Genomic DNA, 19,466 nt, shown 5'->3' on the forward strand with positions numbered 1-19,466 from the left:
TTCAAAATCTCACAAGACACCTTGAAAGTAGTGTGGCAATAGTGACTAAATTCTCATTTTAGTTTCTGAGATTCACGCGATTATTCAATTTGGTCCCTAAAATTTAAAATTATCTATATTAGTCCTCTAGATTTAAGTTCGGCACTAATATGATTCAGGGCTTTTTCTGGCGATGATTAGACAAATGGAGTGCTAAGATGACACCCTCCTTGCCACGTTACCTTGGCGTCTAAATAAGTCAGAAATGTTGCTAATAAAGTATTTTTTTCTTCTCTATTTCTACTATTCTTCATTTCTGACTTGTTTGGCGCAAAAAATAAACGACGTCGTTTACTCATCATTCAGCATGACAATGAGAGTGTCATCTCAATATTCCGTTTGTCTAATTATCGTCGTAAAGAGTTGAGGGACCACATTGATGCCTGAACTTGAATCTGAAGGATCAGTATAGATAATTTTAAATTTCAGAGACCAAAATGGATAACCGCGTTAATGTCATTGATCAAAATGGGAATTTAGCCGGCAATAGTCTTGCAAATAAGCTATTAGCAATTTCGAAGGGAATAAAATCACAATTCATGATTTTCTAGGTGCCAAAATCGCTATTTATAACTTTTAGATATATTCCACATTATTGTGAGTTTGTGACGCAAAATACACTCTCTCGACGTAGTTTATTGACTGTCGTATTCTTCGTAACCCCAACTGGCCAACTCACAAACGAACCCCAATAGGGTTAGGGTTTGGAGTTCCGTTAGGGTTTGCAAAAGCAGAGAAACCCACATTCCATCAGATAATCCGCTCGGGAATCGTCAACAATGGACGCAAACGTGGACCACTACCATGTGCTGGGGCTTCCATCGGGTGAAGAAGGCGCCAAACTCACCGAAAAGGACATCACAAAAGCTTACAGGAACAAGGCGCGTGAACTTCACCCTGACAAGAGACCCGACGACCCCAACGCCCACTCCAATTTCCAGAACCTCAAAGCTTCCTACGAGATTCTCAAGGACGATAAGGCTCGCAAGTTATTCGATGATCTCTTGCGCGTTAAGCGCGACCAGCAGCGCCGCCAGGAGCAGCGCGACGGTAAGCGCCGCAAGATGGTCTCCGATCTCGAGCAGAGGGAACGCGATGCCTTTGCTCCTGATCCTGCTGCGAAGGCCAGGGAAGAGGAGGAGAGGATCGCGAGGCAGCTCAAGGAAGAGATTGCGAGGATTAGGGCTATGCTTGCGAAGAAAGGGGCGCCTGAGGCTGCTGCTTCTCCGGCGGCTAAGAAGACGGAGGCTAAGAGTGGCAGTGTTGCGTTGGAACATGAGAAGATTCTGAAGGTTTCGTGGGAGAAAACGGGCGAGGATTATTCGGCGAGTAAGCTGAGGGAGTTGTTTAGCAAGTTTGGTGAAGTGGAAGATGTGGTCATCAAGGGTGGTAAGAAGAAGGGTTCTGCTCTTGTTGTCATGGCCAATAAAGAAGGAGCTGTAAGTTTCGATTCCATTGATCAAGTTTCTTTCTTTCTTTCTTTTCTTAAAAGGTTTTGGAATACTTCTAATTGTGATTAGAAAAGAGTTAGAGTATGAAGAATTCATGGGGAATTGTGAGAAAAAGACCTCATGATAGATATGATGTAGTGGAAATTTTTATTTTTGGATAGGGTTCAAGGGTGTTGATTGATCCATCTATGTTGGGAGGTATAAGCCTTGATTGTTGTTGCTGTTTCTTTTTTTGTGTGTTCCAATCTCTCTCTCTCTCTCTCTCTCTCTCGTGTGGAAATTTATTGTAGTTTTTACTTTTAGATAGTGTTTAACGGCTTGAATGTTGTTTGCTTTCTGTTTGTGTTTTAATGCTCGTGTTATTTATTTATTTTCTTGTCTGTAATTCCTGCTCTACTCAGGTTAATGCAACAGGAAGTATGATTGGTCACCTTGCTAATCCATTGCTGGTCGTACCGCTCAAACCCATAACCAAAGCAGATTCTTCAAGTGCACCAAAGGCCGTGGAAGTTGATAGAATGAATAATCTGGTTGGGGCTGGGCATCAAGCCTTCGAGAATTCTGTTCTTCAGAAACTGCAGAAGGTCTGGCATTTTCATTCTCATTGTTCATTTGAATTGTGGTAGATTCTATGGGATTTCTTCTATTTAGCTACTACTAGCATGTATTTCATCTAGTGAGTTGCAACTTACAACTTCTTGAGTGGATATTGTCGTCTAAGATTCTATTTTATGGTCTGTGTTTTGAAGTCTCTAGTAGCTGATGCTGTTGTGGAATTTATAGTAGTTTTCTTTTAAGTGGTTTTGGTTACTTGAATAATGGATTGCTTCATTGATTGATCCTTTATCTGGTCTCTTAAATTTGGTGTTTGCTTGCTTTCATCATTGTAATTGCTAGTCGGTATATGTGAGGACGTAACTAATGCTACCATGGATATTGTTTTTTGAAGTTCTTAGCTTGATTGCCTGAAGCTTTTATTAGGCTTAACCTGAGAATTACAGCTCTTATGATGTTTCATGAATGGGTTTTCTGGTGATAAAATCTTATATTTCACACGTGTCTCTAATTTAATTTTATCAGGAGTTGCCATTGTACTGCTATTGACTATTGAAATTCCATTGAATTTTATCCTAAAAAAGATGTGATTGAATGCTGATAAATGGCTTCGATGTAGAATTCTTCAAGCTTGGTGTTATATGTAGCCTGGATGACTGGATGCATTTCCTTTAGCTTTGTTCAGTTACCTGCTTTTCTATGCATTGTGTGCTCAGTGTCTCATAAATGCTTTTCTATGCATTTCCTTACTGGTATCGACTTATTTCTGTATGCAGGCTGCGGAGAAACAAAAAGGATGATTTTGGATGTTAAACTTTGGGAATGGACTGTATGGCTCATGGTCATCCTGAACTCTAAACTTTAGGTACTGAACTACAGTTATCGCGATACAATGATGTATCATTTGTTGATATGTCAACATGCAACATTGTATCTAGATAGGCCGAATGTGGAAAAATACACCATAACAACCATAAAGAACACTTGTACTGTTTTAGCTTAGCCGAATGGCAAATTGGCAATACTATATTCAGTTGTTTTCATATGAATTGAGATGTGTAAAAGGATTAGTGAATTTCTGTCCAAAATCAAAATATTTACTTTTTGTTGTATTTTTGGAATTGGGAACTGTTGATTGCTCTAAACTAAATAGCATGATAGATTATACACTGCAGAAACACAAGCTATGCTATTTTGTGATTTGCATTTACTGCATGTACTCTATTGATTAAACCTTCTAGTGTGAACATTACCAATATAAGGGAACTGTGCCTAATAGCTAACCTTCTCATCTTATTTCTTAAACATTACGAATATATGTTTAATATGTTTAATCTGGTTGTTTTCTGTCTCTTCTTTTGGGGATTTTTTTTTCCCTATCAATGTTAAAGAAGCACAATAGGAAAAAAAAAAAAGGTTTGACAAGCAGTGCATATTTTGGTAACTGATTCATTAACTGATATATTCTACTTGATTGATTCTCAGGACTATGCAACCTATGGTGATGTAATTCAAGGAATTTTCTTTTAATGAAACCATAAACTTAAAAGAGTTTTTGAAGCAGCTGTGGTTTTTCTTTCATGTGGAGTCCCTGACTCATGCTGTTGCTGCTGGGATGTGAACAGAAAGCAGTTGCCGGTACATACAAAATCAGGGTCCTGCATCTTTCATGGTGATTTGTATGTTGGTGTCATTCCGCTGTCTTTATTCCACAGTACATTGGGAATGGAACTTAAAAGAAATTTAAAAGAATAGTATCAACATGGTGGACAAAGATGTTATGAAATGTACATATGACAGTCGACATGGAATTGGAAGAAAAATAACTATTGATGATGATGGTTCTCTTACTCCCGATTTCCAAGAACAAGCAATAAGTTGTATTGACAGAGTGGGGTCTCTCGATAGAATAGTGCCTTTTGCTCCAAACATTGTAATGCATGTTCAACTCTGTATATTCCATGTTTTAGTGTTGTTCATAGTGAATGATTACCGTTGCCTTTAATCAAGACACTTACTTCTTTTACCAATATGAGTTAGTTATTTGTTTGTGTGGGGACTATCAATTTGATTTTAATTTCTTTATTTTCCATTTAGCTGAGACTCAGTTTCTATGGTGATTATTACAAAATAGTGATGCTCATGTATAAGTGTTTTTATAACTTCTTTTTCCGTGTTTTTGCAGTACAAAAATTTTTGGAGAGCAGAGAAATTTATTGATATAGCACAAAACATAATACAAATTTATTAATATATTACAGAAATTTTTGATTTTGCATAGTACATAAATTTTTGGCGCAAAGATATTTTATTAGTTAAGTGAGTCAATATTATGAATATGTAGTCTTTTAAAAAATGTTGCATACCAAAGTTTTTGTGATATGCACCGAGAAGATGATGACAACGATATCGAAGGAGGAGGAGAGAAGACGATGACAACGATATCGAAGGAGGAGGAGTCAGAAGGAGAAGGGGAAGAAGTAGCAGCATGAAGAAGAGGCAGCTGCGTCCGCACAGTGTGTTTGGACGCCTAGCTTCACTGATTACAAAAGTATTATGATGATCCATAAAGCCTTGATTTTGGGTGCCGACATCGTTAATTGTTATACCAGTTAAATAAAGCCTTGATTTTGGGTATTGAATTTGGTCTATAGCCCTCTGGATCATGTAACACATGTTGCTCACAATAACGATATATCTACTGCCCCGTAAGGTTTGTGAATGAGTGCCACAGTATCATTCTTAATGTTTATTCACTCAAGAATCAAGATCTAGCCAGCATAGATAGAATATATATAATTATATACTAAAATAATTCTGATAGCATATATAATATTATTTTTTGTGACAAGGATGAAGCAATTATTGATGGGCATATGATTTTTGAATTATATGATGAGGGTTTTTTCGATTCTATGGCATAAGAAAGCCCAAACAAAGAAGCAATGAAGCAAAGTGAAGGGCTCCATACCAAAATAACACAAGAAAGAGGTACTAGTAAGTAGAGTAAGTATAGTAGTAAGTGTTGTAGTAATAGTAGTAGTAGGCAGAGAATAAGAGAGTGATAGACCCTGATCTGACCCCTCTTCTTTGCTGGCAGAAACAAAAAGGTTTTGAGATTATTTTTGTGTTTTGCAACAAACAAAACAAGCCAAAGGGGTGGCGTTGCGTTTTATTTAAAAACTCGTGTCGTTTTTCTGCCCTCGTTTTTGCGTTGCGTTGCGCCAGCTAATTCCTCTTTCATTCCTTCTCCTCAGCCTCCACCAAACGCCACCACCGCGCCGCCCTCCCCGTTCTCTCCTTATTCCGGTAGCGATGGCGGCGACTGCCACGTGGCAGCCACAGGAGCAAGGGTTCAAGGAGATCTGCGGCCTCCTCGAGCAGCAGATTTCGCATTCTTCTTCCGCTGACAAGGCTCAGATTTGGCAGCACCTTCAGCACTACTCTCAGTTCCCCGACTTCAACAATTACCTCGCCTTCATCTTCTCTCGTGCTGAGGTTTCCATCAATTCTCACTTCTCAGCTCTTTTTTTTTTTAATTTAATTTTTTGGTGTTAACTATGGTTTTTGTTTCCAATGCTCAGCTGGACTCGGTTCTAATTTTTGTGGTGCTTAATTTCGCATTGGTATTGAAAATACTAGGGTTTATTGTATTGTTTCTTTTGTGACCTTTTATCTTTTTTCGAATGATTCGTTGCTTTTTTTTTTTATGCCTTCAATTTTGATTGGTGGATGCACTTTGGATTTCACTGATATGCTTTGATTTTGGTGTGAATGGATGATGAGGATCGCCTGCTGTTGTTTTTGGGATGATGGAACTTTTATATATGTTTGTGATGGCATAGGCTGTTTGTGTTGGAATCTTTTCAATTTGAACGTTCTAAATAAGCTCTAGTAGCGTTGGAACTCGTTGATGAATGTGATTATTTGGTTTTCAATAGGGAACATCAGTGGAGGTTAGGCAAGCTGCGGGTCTTTATCTGAAGAATAACCTCAGAAGCACATATAAATCGTTGCTTCCTGCATACCAACAGTATGTGAAATCCGAGTTGCTGCCGTGTCTTGGGGCATCAGATAGGCACATAAGGTCCACTGCTGGAACTATTATTAGTGTTGTCGTTCAATTAGGTGGAGTTTCAGGCTGGCCTGAATTGTTGCAAGCCCTTGTAACTTGCTTGGACAGTAATGATTTGAGTCACATGGAAGGTGCAATGGATGCATTATCCAAGGTATGTTCTTCATTTTAGATTCAGGATAATGTATCTTCAAAGAAAATTGAGGTATTTCTATTGTGTAGTTACCAGAAGTTGGACTTAAGTGAAACTATAGAGATGATTTAGTCATTTTTGAAGAATATAAGAATGACTTTGTTATAGTCTAAACTGACCAAAAGTTGGACATCAGTGAAACTGAAGAGATGAAAAGTGTAAATAAAACCTATAACTAAAGTGAGAGTATGTCCATCCAGTTTCTCTTTAGCTGATCATTTTCCTTCCTGCTACCCATAATGTTGAATCACATATGAGATTTAGCTTAGAAGCTTGATAACAGAGATGTCCTGTCATTTCTTGAGATTTCCTGCAAATTAAGTTCTTGCAATTTTGCCTTCAGCTTTTCATTTTTGCTATAGGCTAATGCTATACATAAAGTTAAAATATTAAACTTGTGAGCAGAGAGGTTGTGTATGTACTGACTACTGAGCTTTTAACTAGTTGGAGATATTCCAGTTTCAGCAACTAATACCTCAAATTTCATAAACATTTATTTCCAATAACACCTGTGTCTGTCCGATGCAGATCTGTGAGGATATTCCCCAAGTACTTGATGCTGAAGTACCTGGGTTAGCAGAGCGCCCTATTAACATATTTCTCCCCAGATTATTTCGGGTAACATCAGTATTTTATTCTTTATGTTTTGTTTTTGTGTACTTTCTGTACCTTTATCCTCAATCCTCTTATTTTCCCCTTTTTTAATAGTTTTTCCAGTCACCTCATGCTTCATTAAGAAAGCTGTCATTGGGTTCTGTAAATCAGTACATTATGTTAATGCCTACTGTAAGTATATTAAGAGACTTTATCACCTCAGTTATGTGGTTATTAAATATAGTATTGGTGTTTACAATTGTATTAATGATCTAATCACTCTTTTATAGGCCTTGTACGTATCCATGGATCAATATCTCCAAGGTTTATTTATCCTTTCAAATGACCCTAATTCTGAAGTGCGGAAATTGGTTAGTTCTTACCAAAGATATACATTTTAATTTTTCAATTTCGTTATTGCTGAATTATCTAATGCTTCCTCTCTATCCAGTATATTTTTGTTTGTCATTAACTTTCACTCTGTTTGCTGCATATTCTACTTTGTTGTATGTGAATTTTATATTTATAACCAAGGAGTGTCAAGACTAGCACTAGACCCTGTTAATTTTTTTTTATGTTGCTATCCTTTTAATTTTTTACTGCTTATTGCAAGGAGTTGTTTGATTTTTCTCTTATTTGTTGTGGATTTTTACTGTTACTGATCAATGTTAGAAACAATGAATCAATCCGAGTTTACATTGATGTTCAGGTTTGTGCAGCGTTCGTCCAGCTAATTGAAGTTCGTCCATCTTTCTTAGAGGTGAGCATCTTGTTTTGATTCCCTGAAGTTTTATTAGCTAATAAGAATATGTTAGAAGATAACGTGGGGAATTTGTTATTTGCTTAAAATTTATGAGTGTTAACATAGCATTTATGAGACTTCACTTAATATATTAAACTTTTGGGGTAGGTGTTATATGACAGAAATAATGTATTTCATTTGGAAAGTTTAATGTCCAACTATGTAGCCATGTTTTTACATTCTTATGTTGCATCTATGCTTTATTTTCCTTAAGTACATTTCTAATCTTCTCTTCGTCTCAGTGATATTCTTCTTCTATCAAAAGATACAAAAAATCACCCCACTTGAACAAGCAAGGACTAAATGTCTTGCCTATAGCCAGATGTTTTCCACTTTTCCTTAAAATTAATACTACCTGTATCATCTCCTTTTCTGATACAATTGTCGTCTGCACTGCAGCCACATTTAAGGAATGTGATTGAGTACATGTTACAAGTCAACAAGGACACAGATGATGAAGTTGCCCTCGAAGCCTGTGAATTCTGGTACTCTTTTATTTGTGGTTGTTATTTTCTCAAGTAAATTTCTGCCATTTAAATATTTGGACGTTTGGTTCCTTTTCTTTTTAACAATTCATATTGCAGGTCTGCATATTGTGATGCTCAACTGCCACCTGAAAATTTACGAGAATTCTTGCCTCGTTTAATTCCGGTAAAAGTGGTTACACTTGTTTCCTTAATAACTGCTTTACTGCCTGTCTTTGAGTTTGGTCATTAACTTTATCTGTTGCATCATGTAGATTTTGTTGTCAAACATGGCTTATGCAGATGACGACGAATCTCTTGTTGAAGCTGAGGTTCTCTCCTTTCCTTCTCATTAATAAGTCTTTTTTCTCAATATATTAAAGAACGATTTTTGGTTAACTTTATCATTCTTTTTGCCATGGATTAGTTTTTATTTCTACTTTTTTTTTTGTTTCCTTTTAGGAAGAAGGATCTCAACCAGATCGAGACCAGGTATAATTGCTTATTGATTGAGTTACCGGATCTTCTTTGGTTTGAAACTATCTTTTTTCCTCGTTTAATGGGTTAATATCACAGGATCTTAAACCGCGATTTCATGTATCAAGGTTTCATGGATCAGATGAAATCGATGATGATGTACGTTTTATCTGATTCTTCACTTTCCTTTTCTCAGTATTTGATTAATATTTTCGATTCTAACTCTACATTTCCCTCATCTAAATATGTATTTTCTTTCTCTCATGTTTACAGGATGATGACGTTGTCAATACATGGAATCTACGGAAATGCAGTGCTGCTGCTCTAGATATTCTCTCAAATGTGTTTGGAGATGAGATCCTTCCAACTTTGATGCCTATTGTTCAGGTTATATACATCTTGTCATCGTGATTTTGGAACAGGTTCAAATTCTCATAATGGCTAGAGAATGAGTTGTCCTGCTGAACTGGTAGTCATCAATCCAGAATATGCATGATGTAATAAATCTGATATGAAAGTAATTATGTATGTGAGATATTGATAGCCACCACTTTTGTTGGTTAGTCGTAGTAACTAATAGAGTTACTTCTTGACGTGGAGGCACTATTTTATTAATTCTGTACAATGTATGACTCCATTCTGAGATATACTAAGTTGGTAAAGAATATGTGGCTATGTGCAGGCCAAGTTGTCAACTGCTGGTGATGATGCTTGGAAAGAAAGGGAAGCTGCTGTCTTGGCTCTTGGGGCGATAGGAGAGGGTTGCATCAATGGTCTTTATCCTCATTTGGCTGAGGTATTCTGTTGTTTGGTTCTGATGACTTTAATCCTTGGCAGAAGGTGTAATTGTGGGAAAATTTAGTTTAACTTGTTTGAAGTTTGATTAAATCATGCTATCATCAGTTTGTGTAATTTTTGTTTCAATACTTTGGTGGTGTTTGGATTGTCTCTGAGATAGAAATACAGACACAAATGGATAATTTTTTGTTTCTACTTTTAGAAAGTATAGTAAATATAAGAATTTGGACAGAAAAAGTGTCTTTGTCCCTATATCCACAACTGAATGAGCTTATGAGTCCAATGTTTCTGTATTTTCTGTCTACAGTATTTGTAGCTTACTGTTGTTTTGATAGGTTGTCTCCTGACTTGCTGACTAAGACTTTTGCTGCATTCTAGATAAATTTACCCTCTTAGTAGAGCTGCTCCTATCCAAAAACTAAAAAATTACAACTTGCACTCTGAAAAACTCTTTGTGCTGTTGTTGTTTCTTCTTTCATGCTACCTGATTTACACACAATTATGTTGCTGTGTGTGAGTGTCTGTATGTTAGTTTTCTGAATTTTATTCATTTGCTAAAAAGAGGTAAAACATTTTTTTGATGCTGGTTAAATTCCAGTCTCTTAACTGGCATTCATACCTGATGTCCTGATGGACCCTTGTTTTATTTTATGATCTAATTTATTTATTTCTTATGCTTATTCACTCATGAAAGCTTTTCAATTTATTCTCTTAAGTTTATCACTTATTTCTTGCTCACTGATGCAAAGCATTAAAATAATTCATTATACTGCATTTGTAGATTGTGGCATTTCTAATCCCCCTTCTTGATGATAAGTTTCCTTTGATACGAAGTATTTCATGCTGGACACTCTCTCGGTTTAGCAAATTTATTGTTCAGGTATGAATAAGTTTCTGTTCCCTCCCCTGCAGTTACACAACTCTGTTCCTTGGCACTTTTTATTATTGTTATTATTATCATTATCATTATTATTATAATAGTTAAATAGTTTCTGAATTGAAATCAGAAAACTACTTTCTACAAGGATCCTTAAGTGCTATTGGTTAGCCAACTTATTAAAAAATAGAAACAGGATGAATACTTGGCGAATTGATATCCAATGTTTGTTGATACATAAATGGATAGATATAATGGAACCTGTTATATGTGTATTTAGTTGTTATTTTTCTTATTGTTTGAATTCTTACATGTGCCTATGTTAGGGTATTGGACACCCAAAAGGCTATGACCAATTTGATAGTGTTCTTATGGGTCTTCTTCGAAGAATTTTGGATGATAATAAGCGGGTGCAAGAGGCTGCTTGTTCAGCTTTTGCAACACTTGAAGAGGTTCTGACTACAATCTGTTTGTTTTCGCCTAATGAATCATATTCAGTTATCCAATTTACTTAATTTTATGTATGGCCCACATTTGGTTTACTTCAAACAGGAGGCTGCAGAAGAGTTGGCACCACGATTAGAAATTATATTGAAGCACCTGATGCTAGCGTTTGGGAAATATCAGGTTATTTTCTGACATTCGTCTTTTCATTGCAATGACGATACACAATTCTTGTTTACGTTTCTTGCAAACTGAACTTCATTGGGATGAACACCACTTAATTGTTACTGTATCATATCACTTTCCTCTTCTCATCACATGCATGCTCATACATCTTCAATTGTGATTTCTTGTTCTAAACTTTAGAGACGAAATCTCAGAATTGTATATGATGCCATTGGAACTCTAGCTGAAGCTGTTGGTGGGGAGCTGAATCAGGTATGTTATTTTTAATAGCTTCCCATGGAAGGATAAGCAACCTTCGCTAAGTAGAAGTTTCTCTTTTTCTCTTAGATTATTTTTCTTAATTTATTATCGAGATATTTGAATTCTTTTGTGTCTAATGCATTTCCATATGAACTTGCTTCTTTCCTTGTTTTGCAGCCTGTTTATCTTGACATTCTCATGCCACCATTAATAGAGAAATGGCAGCAACTTTCAAATTCAGACAAAGATCTCTTTCCTCTCTTGGAATGCTTTACATCTATAGCACATGTATGCACCGCACTTTTTTGATATGATATGTACTTTGATATGTACTTTGAAAACATTTATTTCACATTTTGATGTCTCAGTATAGGTCCTCTGTTTTCTGTCAATTTTGTAACTTCTACGGTATGCTTTGATTTCCAGTTCTCACATGCATCTCTGAATATTTTCATGATTTGGTTGTAATAAATCAAAATAACTAAATTGGCAATTTCAGTACTTTCCTTTACTGCCATCATTACTAGCATGATCCAAGCAGCTTCAGAATTACAATTGTTGGTTTAAGTTTCAGTTGCTTTGAAAGTTGTGGCCACATTTGATTCATCTTATTGGTGCTATTTATGTTGATAATAAGCTCCATTATTACACCTTTGCTTTTTGCATACAAGGTTCTACTACAGTCAACTTAATGATATGGTTTCTGCTGCATTTTATAATAATTTATTTCTCATACTGAAAGTTTAGTCCATATATTTTGTCTAAATATGTGTTTTCTGCTAGTAGTTGTAAGATATCATTCTCAAGAGCTATTTATACCTGCTTTAAGGAAATTTTCCTATAATTCTTAAAGGTTTATATGGGATATCTTTGTGGCATCAATGCATTTCCTTGCATCTGATATAAATTATTGTGTTTTGTTTGGAACAGGCATTGGGCACAGGATTCTCTCAATTTGCTGAACCAGTATTTAAGAGGTGCATAAATATAATCCAGACCCAACAATTTGCAAAGGTTATGGTCGCTTTGATTGATTCGATCAATTAATATTCAGTTTAATGTGAAGGTAATGGGTGCGATTTATATTTTCTCCTAACATGTCCAGTGTATACTTCTATTTTCAGGCTGATCCTGTTGCAGCTGGTGTTCAGTATGACAAGGAGTTCATTGTATGCTCTCTTGATCTGCTATCAGGACTAGCAGAGGGTCTTGGCAGCGGAATAGAGAGTCTGGTAACCATGGAAAAATCTATATATTGCTGAATTACTTCTGTAAATTTATTACAAAGACAGCCATATACATGGCGCCAATATGATATAGTGCTTTTTAGATATTTAACTTCACCTGTTCACTTTTTGTTCCGAGCATCAGAATTTACATTCAAAATAATTATGTTATTTTGTAATCTTGTTTCAGTTTTTAATGGTCAAATTCTGCATCTTCTGGACTTTCCCATCTTATGCTGTTTGACACCTTGATATGCACACTTCTGCAGGTTTCACAATGTTCCTTGAGGGACCTACTTCTGCATTGCTGTGTGGATGACGCTCCTGATGTTCGACAAAGTGCCTTTGCATTACTTGGAGACCTTGCTCGAGTAAGACCTTTGCATTACTCAAGCTACCAACAGGATTGGCTTTTTGGTCCTTATATTTTGTTTGACACATTTGAAAGGCTCAAATTATCTTCTTTATTGTTATTAGTATTATTATTTTTTAAAATAGGGTTGTTGGTTGGGATGGAACAGTTTTATTCTGTATCTTTGTTGACGATATTATTCTACTGTAATTTGATTAGGTATGCCCAATTCATTTGCACCCTCGTTTGTCTGAGTTTCTTGAGGCTGCAGCCAAGCAGCTGGTATGTGTATTTCTGGTATTAGTTTAGGGTTCAGCCGAGTGGTTGTATTTTTTCAATTATGTTACTAATGTACTATGTTATCTATACAGGAAATTTCTAAGGTTAAAGAGGCTATTTCAGTAGCAAATAATGCATGCTGGGCTATTGGAGAACTTGCAGTTAAGGTATGCTAATGTTATATGCTACACTCTGACTAAATCTTGTAGAACTGTATCGTAGCTGGAATCTAATTGGCTTAGTCAGAGTTATGTGCATAATGTAGTTTTAAACTGTTTGTTTCAAAAGCCAATTAGGACAAATGGCTCTGCTCTTTGTGACTGCTATTTGGCTGTTATCTTTAATTTTCCGCTTATGTATTTTTGTCTTATGAAATTTCATAGCAATATGATTGTTTTAGTTCTGGAGAGTATTTCAATCTATTTATATATTTAATAGGCATTTTTTTAGATGGTTGGGGATTATCTAGGTCTGTCAGAGTTTTATGCATTCACTAAACTTTCTGTGATATGCGACAATTTCGGAAAGCATGTTATTTATCTAAACTGACCAATAGTTGAATGGCACAATTGTTAGACATTAGGCTTTGGATATCTTTGAAGAAATCACAATTGCTCCAGCTCCTTGTTTTGGAATAGATTCCTATAACTTGGCATTGGAGTCTCAGCTCAAATATTCTGCAAATTTTGTTATCTGATATTTATATCTATGTGGTTTCTTTTTTCGACCATGAGTTTCCATCTGTTATTAGAGTGAATAGCTTTTGACATTAACTATTTCATAGTTATTTATCTTTTAGATAGATCTGTTGACATAAATTATGATCTTTATGTCAGGTTCGTCAGGAAGTTTCTCCCATTGTTTTAACTGTAATTTCATGCCTTGTCCCAATTCTTCAGCATGCAGAGGTAATTTTCTAATCACACTCTTTAATAAACCTTGCATTCATGTATAGTTTCTGATTGTCTTCTTGTTTATTAGGGACTCAACAAATCACTCATAGAAAACAGCGCAATAACACTAGGGAGGCTTGCATGGGTCTGTCCAGAACTTGTATCTCCACATATGGAGCATTTCATGCAACCTTGGTGCACTGCTCTGTCAATGTAAGTCGTTGAAATTCCGTTGCCCGTGACTTGCATCCATGATCCCCCTAACAAATATCTTTTGTTTTTTCTGTGCGCTATAACTTTAACTGACAAAGGTGTAATCACTATATAGAGAATATAGATGCTATGGTTGTATTTCTTTCTTGAACTAGGCATTTGGCTTTATTTGTTTGTCTTAAGATCTGATATTGAATTATTGATGCTTTAGAAACTGGTAAATGGTGGCACCTTGGTCCTTTCTTGATATATAGTTTCTTGGTATATAGAGCGCACAACATATAAAAGAGTAAAAGTGTGTCTACAGAATATCTTTACTTTAGGAATTGGGCATGCTTTTGCTTAATTGTCCACTGTTTCTCTGTAAGATATCATGTTTGTTGATTTAGCTCCCTGGATTTGTTGCAGGATACGGGATGATGTTGAGAAAGAAGACGCTTTTAGAGGTCTATGTGCTATGGTATGTTCCTCCTATTTGCAGTGAATGTTTTACGTGTAGATTGTGAAAGTTAATATCTGAGCTCTCTGTTTGTTCTCAGGTCAAAGCTAATCCTTCTGGAGCTCTAAGTTCACTTGTGTATATGTGTACAGCCATAGCAAGTTGGCATGTATGTATTGCATGCTAATCTTAAAATTCAAAGTTTTCCAGGGTTTCTGGGTGTGTATAATAAAACTCTATTTCTTTCTATAGGAAATAAGGAGTGAAGATTTACACAATGAAGTCTGCCAGGTTTTGCATGGATATAAACAGGTTAGTGTTGCGTATCTGAAAAGAATCCATCTGCTTAGGAATAAATTCATGGAAGCTGCAGTTTTTATTTTATCAAAAATGAAGATATAAATTTATGGAGTAGCACTTTTCACCATCTTGGTAGAGTTCTTTGTCTGTGGCCCTCTGGTGTAAAATTTGCTATTTTTTAACAGTTTCATTTTTTAATCCTGATTTCCTAAATGAAATTTACATATCAAGAGGACATGAACTAACTGGTAAGGAATGTTCCATCTTATATGCTATAGATGCTGCGTAACGGAGCATGGGACCAGTGTATGTCTGCTTTGGAGCCCCCGATAAAAGAAAAGCTTTCGAAATATCAAGTATAATTTACGTCTGCATTGACATTGTTGGTCATGTGTGTTGTCGAGCTATATATTGCTGTCATGAATCATGTTAAGCAGGAGCTTATTCTCAGTCCAAGTTTTCAGTCAGGGGTCTCAGTATTCATACAATTCGTTTGAGGTTTGATGATTATTGCCGTTTCGAAGGCCTTGAAGACCTCATTGGATGGTGTTTCCCACGGGAAATGTACAGGGGATGACTTTCAACCTTTCGGAAATGCTTGATTCTTTGTTGTCTTTATAGTTAAAAGCCTTAACTAAAAAAGGCTAGGATTTTTACTAGACCCTTGTGTTCGTCATCACAGTTTTTCAAATGTTTTAGTTTGAGTTAATAGGTTTTTTTTGTGCCTTTGTTACACAGTTTTGTACCACCAAAGAGAGGAGGGAGATGGGGATTAAGAGAGAGGGTTGGGGGGTTATTATGTGATCTGGCTACAGTAGTTTTCAACGTCTTTATTTATTACATTGTTTGTAATTTGTAACTCAATTTGAAAAAGATTTCAGCTGTGTTGCCTTAGGCAACTCAGCATTTGATTTTTGATTTGAGACAATAAATATCTGAACTTATGTATACTTCGTTGAACAATTTTTAACCTTCAGCGAAGAGGACCAAAATTTTGACATATTAGAGATTGAATTTTGTGCCACATAACTGAATAAGTATTATGTACTAAATAGCTTAATTTCTCTTGTTCAATGGACCATAATCACATGATTTATATTGTGACTATATGCTTTCATTTGATAACAGCAATTGTATTGAAATTGGATCAAAAGATAAATCTACAAGACTGTAAAGTTTATTTAACCGTTTTTGTATCTGTGGACAGGATTTTTCTGTTTCTAGAGAGAGAGCATTGGAAAATTGTGAAAATTAAGCCGCTGGGTTATTAACTTAATATGTTGAGAATGAATACCGTTTATTTTTTTGCTATGTTCACTACTAAATGAATACCATCTTTCTTTGTATACTATTATGTGAAAAAAAATAGAGGAATGAGAATGATTAGAAAAAAACTCAAAAAAGAAATTCTCACGTTGCTAGCACGAGTCAAAAGTTGTATATTATGTTTACATAATAAAAGTGGGTTTTGGCAGCACAAAGTTGCATACTAGTGAGAGACACATATAGAACGTTGTGGATTGAGAAATTTGTTCTTTGCAGCTTCCAATTCTAGGATCTCCCATCTCTTTTTTCTCCTGATATCAAGTTGATGTGCCTCTGCTTGTTTATTTTGCATGTCAATGAGACCCTTTGTATAAAGTTCTGGGTCCATCTCTTCCAGCATCACCTTCACACTTTCTGTTAATTGCCTTACATTCTTGCTCCAGTGCCACTTGAGGTTCCTCTCCATCCCTTCTACTATCACCGGAAACACTTCCACCATCCCAGTCGTCGCCATCTTCACAAACTGTTCGTTGTTCCATACATACAGCGCTCGCTCTGCCACCTATACAACATTCATTCATTAGCAAAAAGCATTGGAACCACACCAAGTAATATGTAGTTTTTGAATCAAACCTGTGAATTCCAGCTGTTAATGCATTTAGTAATCTGTGTACAGAATGGCAAGGCCAACTTCCTATACTGATCAGGGTCAATATTGTCAACAAGATCCTCCAACTCCCCAATGAACAAGATCTCTTTTTGAGTGTTGGTTACAGGCCAATACCTGAGGATCCCTCTAACAACAACTGCACCAAGCATTGGCTCCTTCTGGACAAACTGCGAAACGCAATAAGCGAGTTGCCTATGGTAGACCTGCATCCCTTTTGTCTTATGCAGGGGAATCAGAACTCTCATCAAGAACAGCTTGTGCTCTTCCTTGAGTGGCACGGTAAATCCATTTATGATGGTTCCCCATATCTCAAGCAACTCTGCAATCCCCGGATGCCTTTCTATCTCGAAAACATGGTTCAGCAACACATCTTTCATTGACTTCCTCATGAAGGAACGATCCGTGATGAATTTTGTGTATATCTTGTGGTAAACATTCTTCAAGCTCTCGCGTTCCCTCGGATCTTCTGATTGGAAGAGTGATAGGAGCTTGAGGAGGAAAGACTGATCCATGTACACTCTCAAGGCTTCATAGTCTATGGTGATGACAAGCCTGAGCAGAATTTCGTATACTATTTGGAGATGTGACCAAACTGGTGAGAATATGGAGACAGGATCTTCGTCCTCGGCGAGTTCACAGACGGAAGAAGAGGAAGAGGAGGAAGAAGAAGAAGAAGAAGGGTTGTTGGCAGGTGGAGGGAGTGGCCTAAAGAGATTAGCTTGAATCATTGAGATCAATGGGGCCAAGATTCTGTGCTGCAATGGCTTCTTGGAAGATTTGAGTATGGAAATGATCCTTGAAAGTTGGATCCTCTTGGAATCTCTTTGTGCTGGAGATTCAAGAGGGTCAGTGAAGGTGAAGACAAAGGTGCAGTAAGAGATAGCAGAGAGAAGATCTTCATTCATGGGTGAAGTTGGAGAGTGTTGAATAATGGGGAAGAGAGGCTTCTCTTGCACAAACAAGTCATGGAGTGTCTTTGAGTTTCTCAAGCTACCCATCTTTTCTGATGGATCAACCCAATGTTCTTGCTTTCTTCTTTTATCACCTAACAAACAATCTTCATTCTTGAAAGCTTGCCTTTAATATAATGACTTGCTTCTTTCTGTTTCTATGCAAAAGCCTCGGAAACTCCGGTAATGTAATCAGGCCATATGGACTGTGAAATCTTAGGTTAGTTTAAAAGTATAGCTACCAACATATTATCTGCCAACTTCTGCCTAATAATTAATATATTTTAAATACATATATAAAGAGACACATCTAGAAAATATATCTATAAAGACACTTCTATTAAACACAGTTATAAAAAAGACATTTTTATTAGACACATCTATGAACACACTTTCATGAAACACAATTATAAATAAGAGTTGGTAAAAGTTGGCAAACATGCTGTTGGTAAGCGGAACCGTTTTTATATTGGTATAGATGTAAGTCTAAAATTTCATGGTTAAATCCATGTAATAAAAGTAGTGCAATTTATAAATAATAAAGATAGACCCATTACATTTATTTATTATTTATTTATTAGTATGCATTTCTAAATATAGGATTTGTATCCTCTCTAAAATGAAAAAAATTAATAAAGAGATAAGGTGAGAGTTAATTGCTATTAAATTTGTAACTTTGTGAATTCTAATGTCTTAATTTAAAGATGATTTAATATTTATTTTTTCACTTTATCAATTTTCTTACTTTAGAGGAATTCAAATATAATGTGTTAGGTTTTATGTTAACAAAAAATACTGCTGCAATAAAAATAACTTTTTTTTATATCAATGTTAAGTTAGGTTTACATGATGCATGCTTATGATATAGGATTTATATCAATGTTAAGTTAGAGTCCAATTCCATAAGAAATTACCTACTATTAGAAGTAACAAACAAATGAAGATGACTTATATTTTTATGTATGATATTACAAAAAAATAATGGTTAACTTAATTAGCAAGTTACCTTTTTAGATACGAATTATTGATATAAAATATAATAAATAAAAAGTTAAAATTTGTTTAACCTAATTTCGTATTTAAATACAAGAAAAATTTAAGGACCAACAGAATTTATTATTTTTGGACAGCACTTTTAGCCATAGTTCAATTTTTTTAGTCTAATTATCTAACAACATATTTTTAACTATAATTTTAAGCATTATAACACTATTGATAAAAAATAATAAATTCTAATAATTCTCCAACATTCTTTTTTAAATATTTAGAGCCCTCATCATTCATCAACAAGGCTGTGGCATTTTCCAAAGAGGAGTTGAACAAGAGACAAACTTGCTTATAAATGTATTCATCAGCCACCAGAATAGACACCTGAAATTATTCTCTCACTTAGAGAATGGAGAGATTTTAACGATCTTGTTTCCATTGAGAATATGTTGTTCCCTTAAAGAAAACGACACAAATATTTCTAGTGCTTATTAGCTCACGAATCCTAGTTGTTTCTTTGTCTATGTATAATGAAAAACAATGGATCTAAATCCAAGAAATGAGAGTAGCAATGCTTTAAAGCTCTTAATTCAAGAATGATGTGTTGGGTAAATATAAAAGCAGGCACTAAGCCGGAATTTGAATAAATAAGAGTTAACACAAGACTTGATAATTACTTAGTAGATCGTAAACTAC

At 35.6% G+C, this 19,466-nt stretch overlaps 3 protein-coding genes across 8 annotated transcripts; 2 read left to right on the top strand and 1 right to left on the bottom strand.

The window, feature by feature from the left end:
• The first annotated feature begins 327 nt into the window (after nt 1–327).
• Nucleotides 328–4,075, top strand: LOC112712214 (uncharacterized). 2 transcript variants are annotated; one of them, XR_003157724.3, is made up of 4 exons: nt 328–1,478; nt 1,892–2,074; nt 2,822–2,910; nt 3,531–4,075. XR_003157724.3 is itself a non-coding variant. In XM_025765038.3 (3 exons), exons 1-3 carry the CDS (start codon nt 819–821, stop codon nt 2,843–2,845), a joined length of 867 nt encoding a protein of 288 aa, XP_025620823.1. In that variant the 5' UTR covers nt 557–818; the 3' UTR covers nt 2,846–3,157. The 2 variants fall into 2 exon arrangements, 1 of the variants encoding a protein (XP_025620823.1); XM_025765038.3 differs by lacking the exon at nt 3,531–4,075 and having other exon boundaries at nt 557–1,478; nt 2,822–3,157.
• Nucleotides 4,076–4,327: 252 nt separating this feature from the next.
• LOC112712210 (transportin-1) lies at nt 4,328–15,921 on the top strand. Of its 5 annotated transcripts, none has more exons than XM_072203923.1 (31): nt 4,328–4,758; nt 4,898–5,036; nt 5,303–5,543; nt 5,987–6,274; nt 6,842–6,931; nt 7,022–7,099; nt 7,198–7,278; nt 7,617–7,667; nt 8,109–8,194; nt 8,294–8,360; nt 8,449–8,505; nt 8,636–8,665; nt 8,750–8,809; nt 8,924–9,037; nt 9,333–9,446; nt 10,230–10,328; nt 10,652–10,777; nt 10,878–10,952; nt 11,136–11,207; nt 11,373–11,483; nt 12,126–12,209; nt 12,320–12,427; nt 12,691–12,792; nt 12,993–13,055; nt 13,145–13,219; nt 13,889–13,960; nt 14,034–14,158; nt 14,567–14,618; nt 14,698–14,766; nt 14,850–14,909; nt 15,176–15,921. In XM_072203923.1, exons 3-31 carry the CDS (start codon nt 5,361–5,363, stop codon nt 15,257–15,259), a joined length of 2,676 nt encoding a protein of 891 aa, XP_072060024.1. In that variant the 5' UTR covers nt 4,328–4,758; nt 4,898–5,036; nt 5,303–5,360; the 3' UTR covers nt 15,260–15,921. The 5 variants fall into 5 exon arrangements, with proteins under 5 accessions (XP_072060024.1, XP_072060025.1, XP_029145080.1 ...); XM_072203924.1 differs by having other exon boundaries at nt 4,403–4,758; nt 4,898–5,042; XM_029289247.2 differs by lacking the exon at nt 4,328–4,758 and having other exon boundaries at nt 4,769–5,036.
• Nucleotides 15,922–16,271: 350 nt separating this feature from the next.
• Nucleotides 16,272–17,945, bottom strand: LOC112712213 (serine/threonine protein phosphatase 2A 57 kDa regulatory subunit B' beta isoform). The gene is made up of 2 exons (XM_025765037.3): nt 16,797–17,945; nt 16,272–16,725 (listed from the first exon to the last, which is right to left on the bottom strand). Exons 1-2 carry the CDS (start codon nt 17,829–17,831, stop codon nt 16,387–16,389), a joined length of 1,374 nt encoding a protein of 457 aa, XP_025620822.1. The 5' UTR covers nt 17,832–17,945; the 3' UTR covers nt 16,272–16,386.
• Between the last annotated feature and the right edge of the window lie 1,521 nt (nt 17,946–19,466).

The sequence above is a fragment of the Arachis hypogaea genome, chromosome 9, assembly GCF_003086295.3.
Source record: "Arachis hypogaea cultivar Tifrunner chromosome 9, arahy.Tifrunner.gnm2.J5K5, whole genome shotgun sequence".
NCBI lineage: Eukaryota > Viridiplantae > Streptophyta > Magnoliopsida > Fabales > Fabaceae > Arachis > Arachis hypogaea.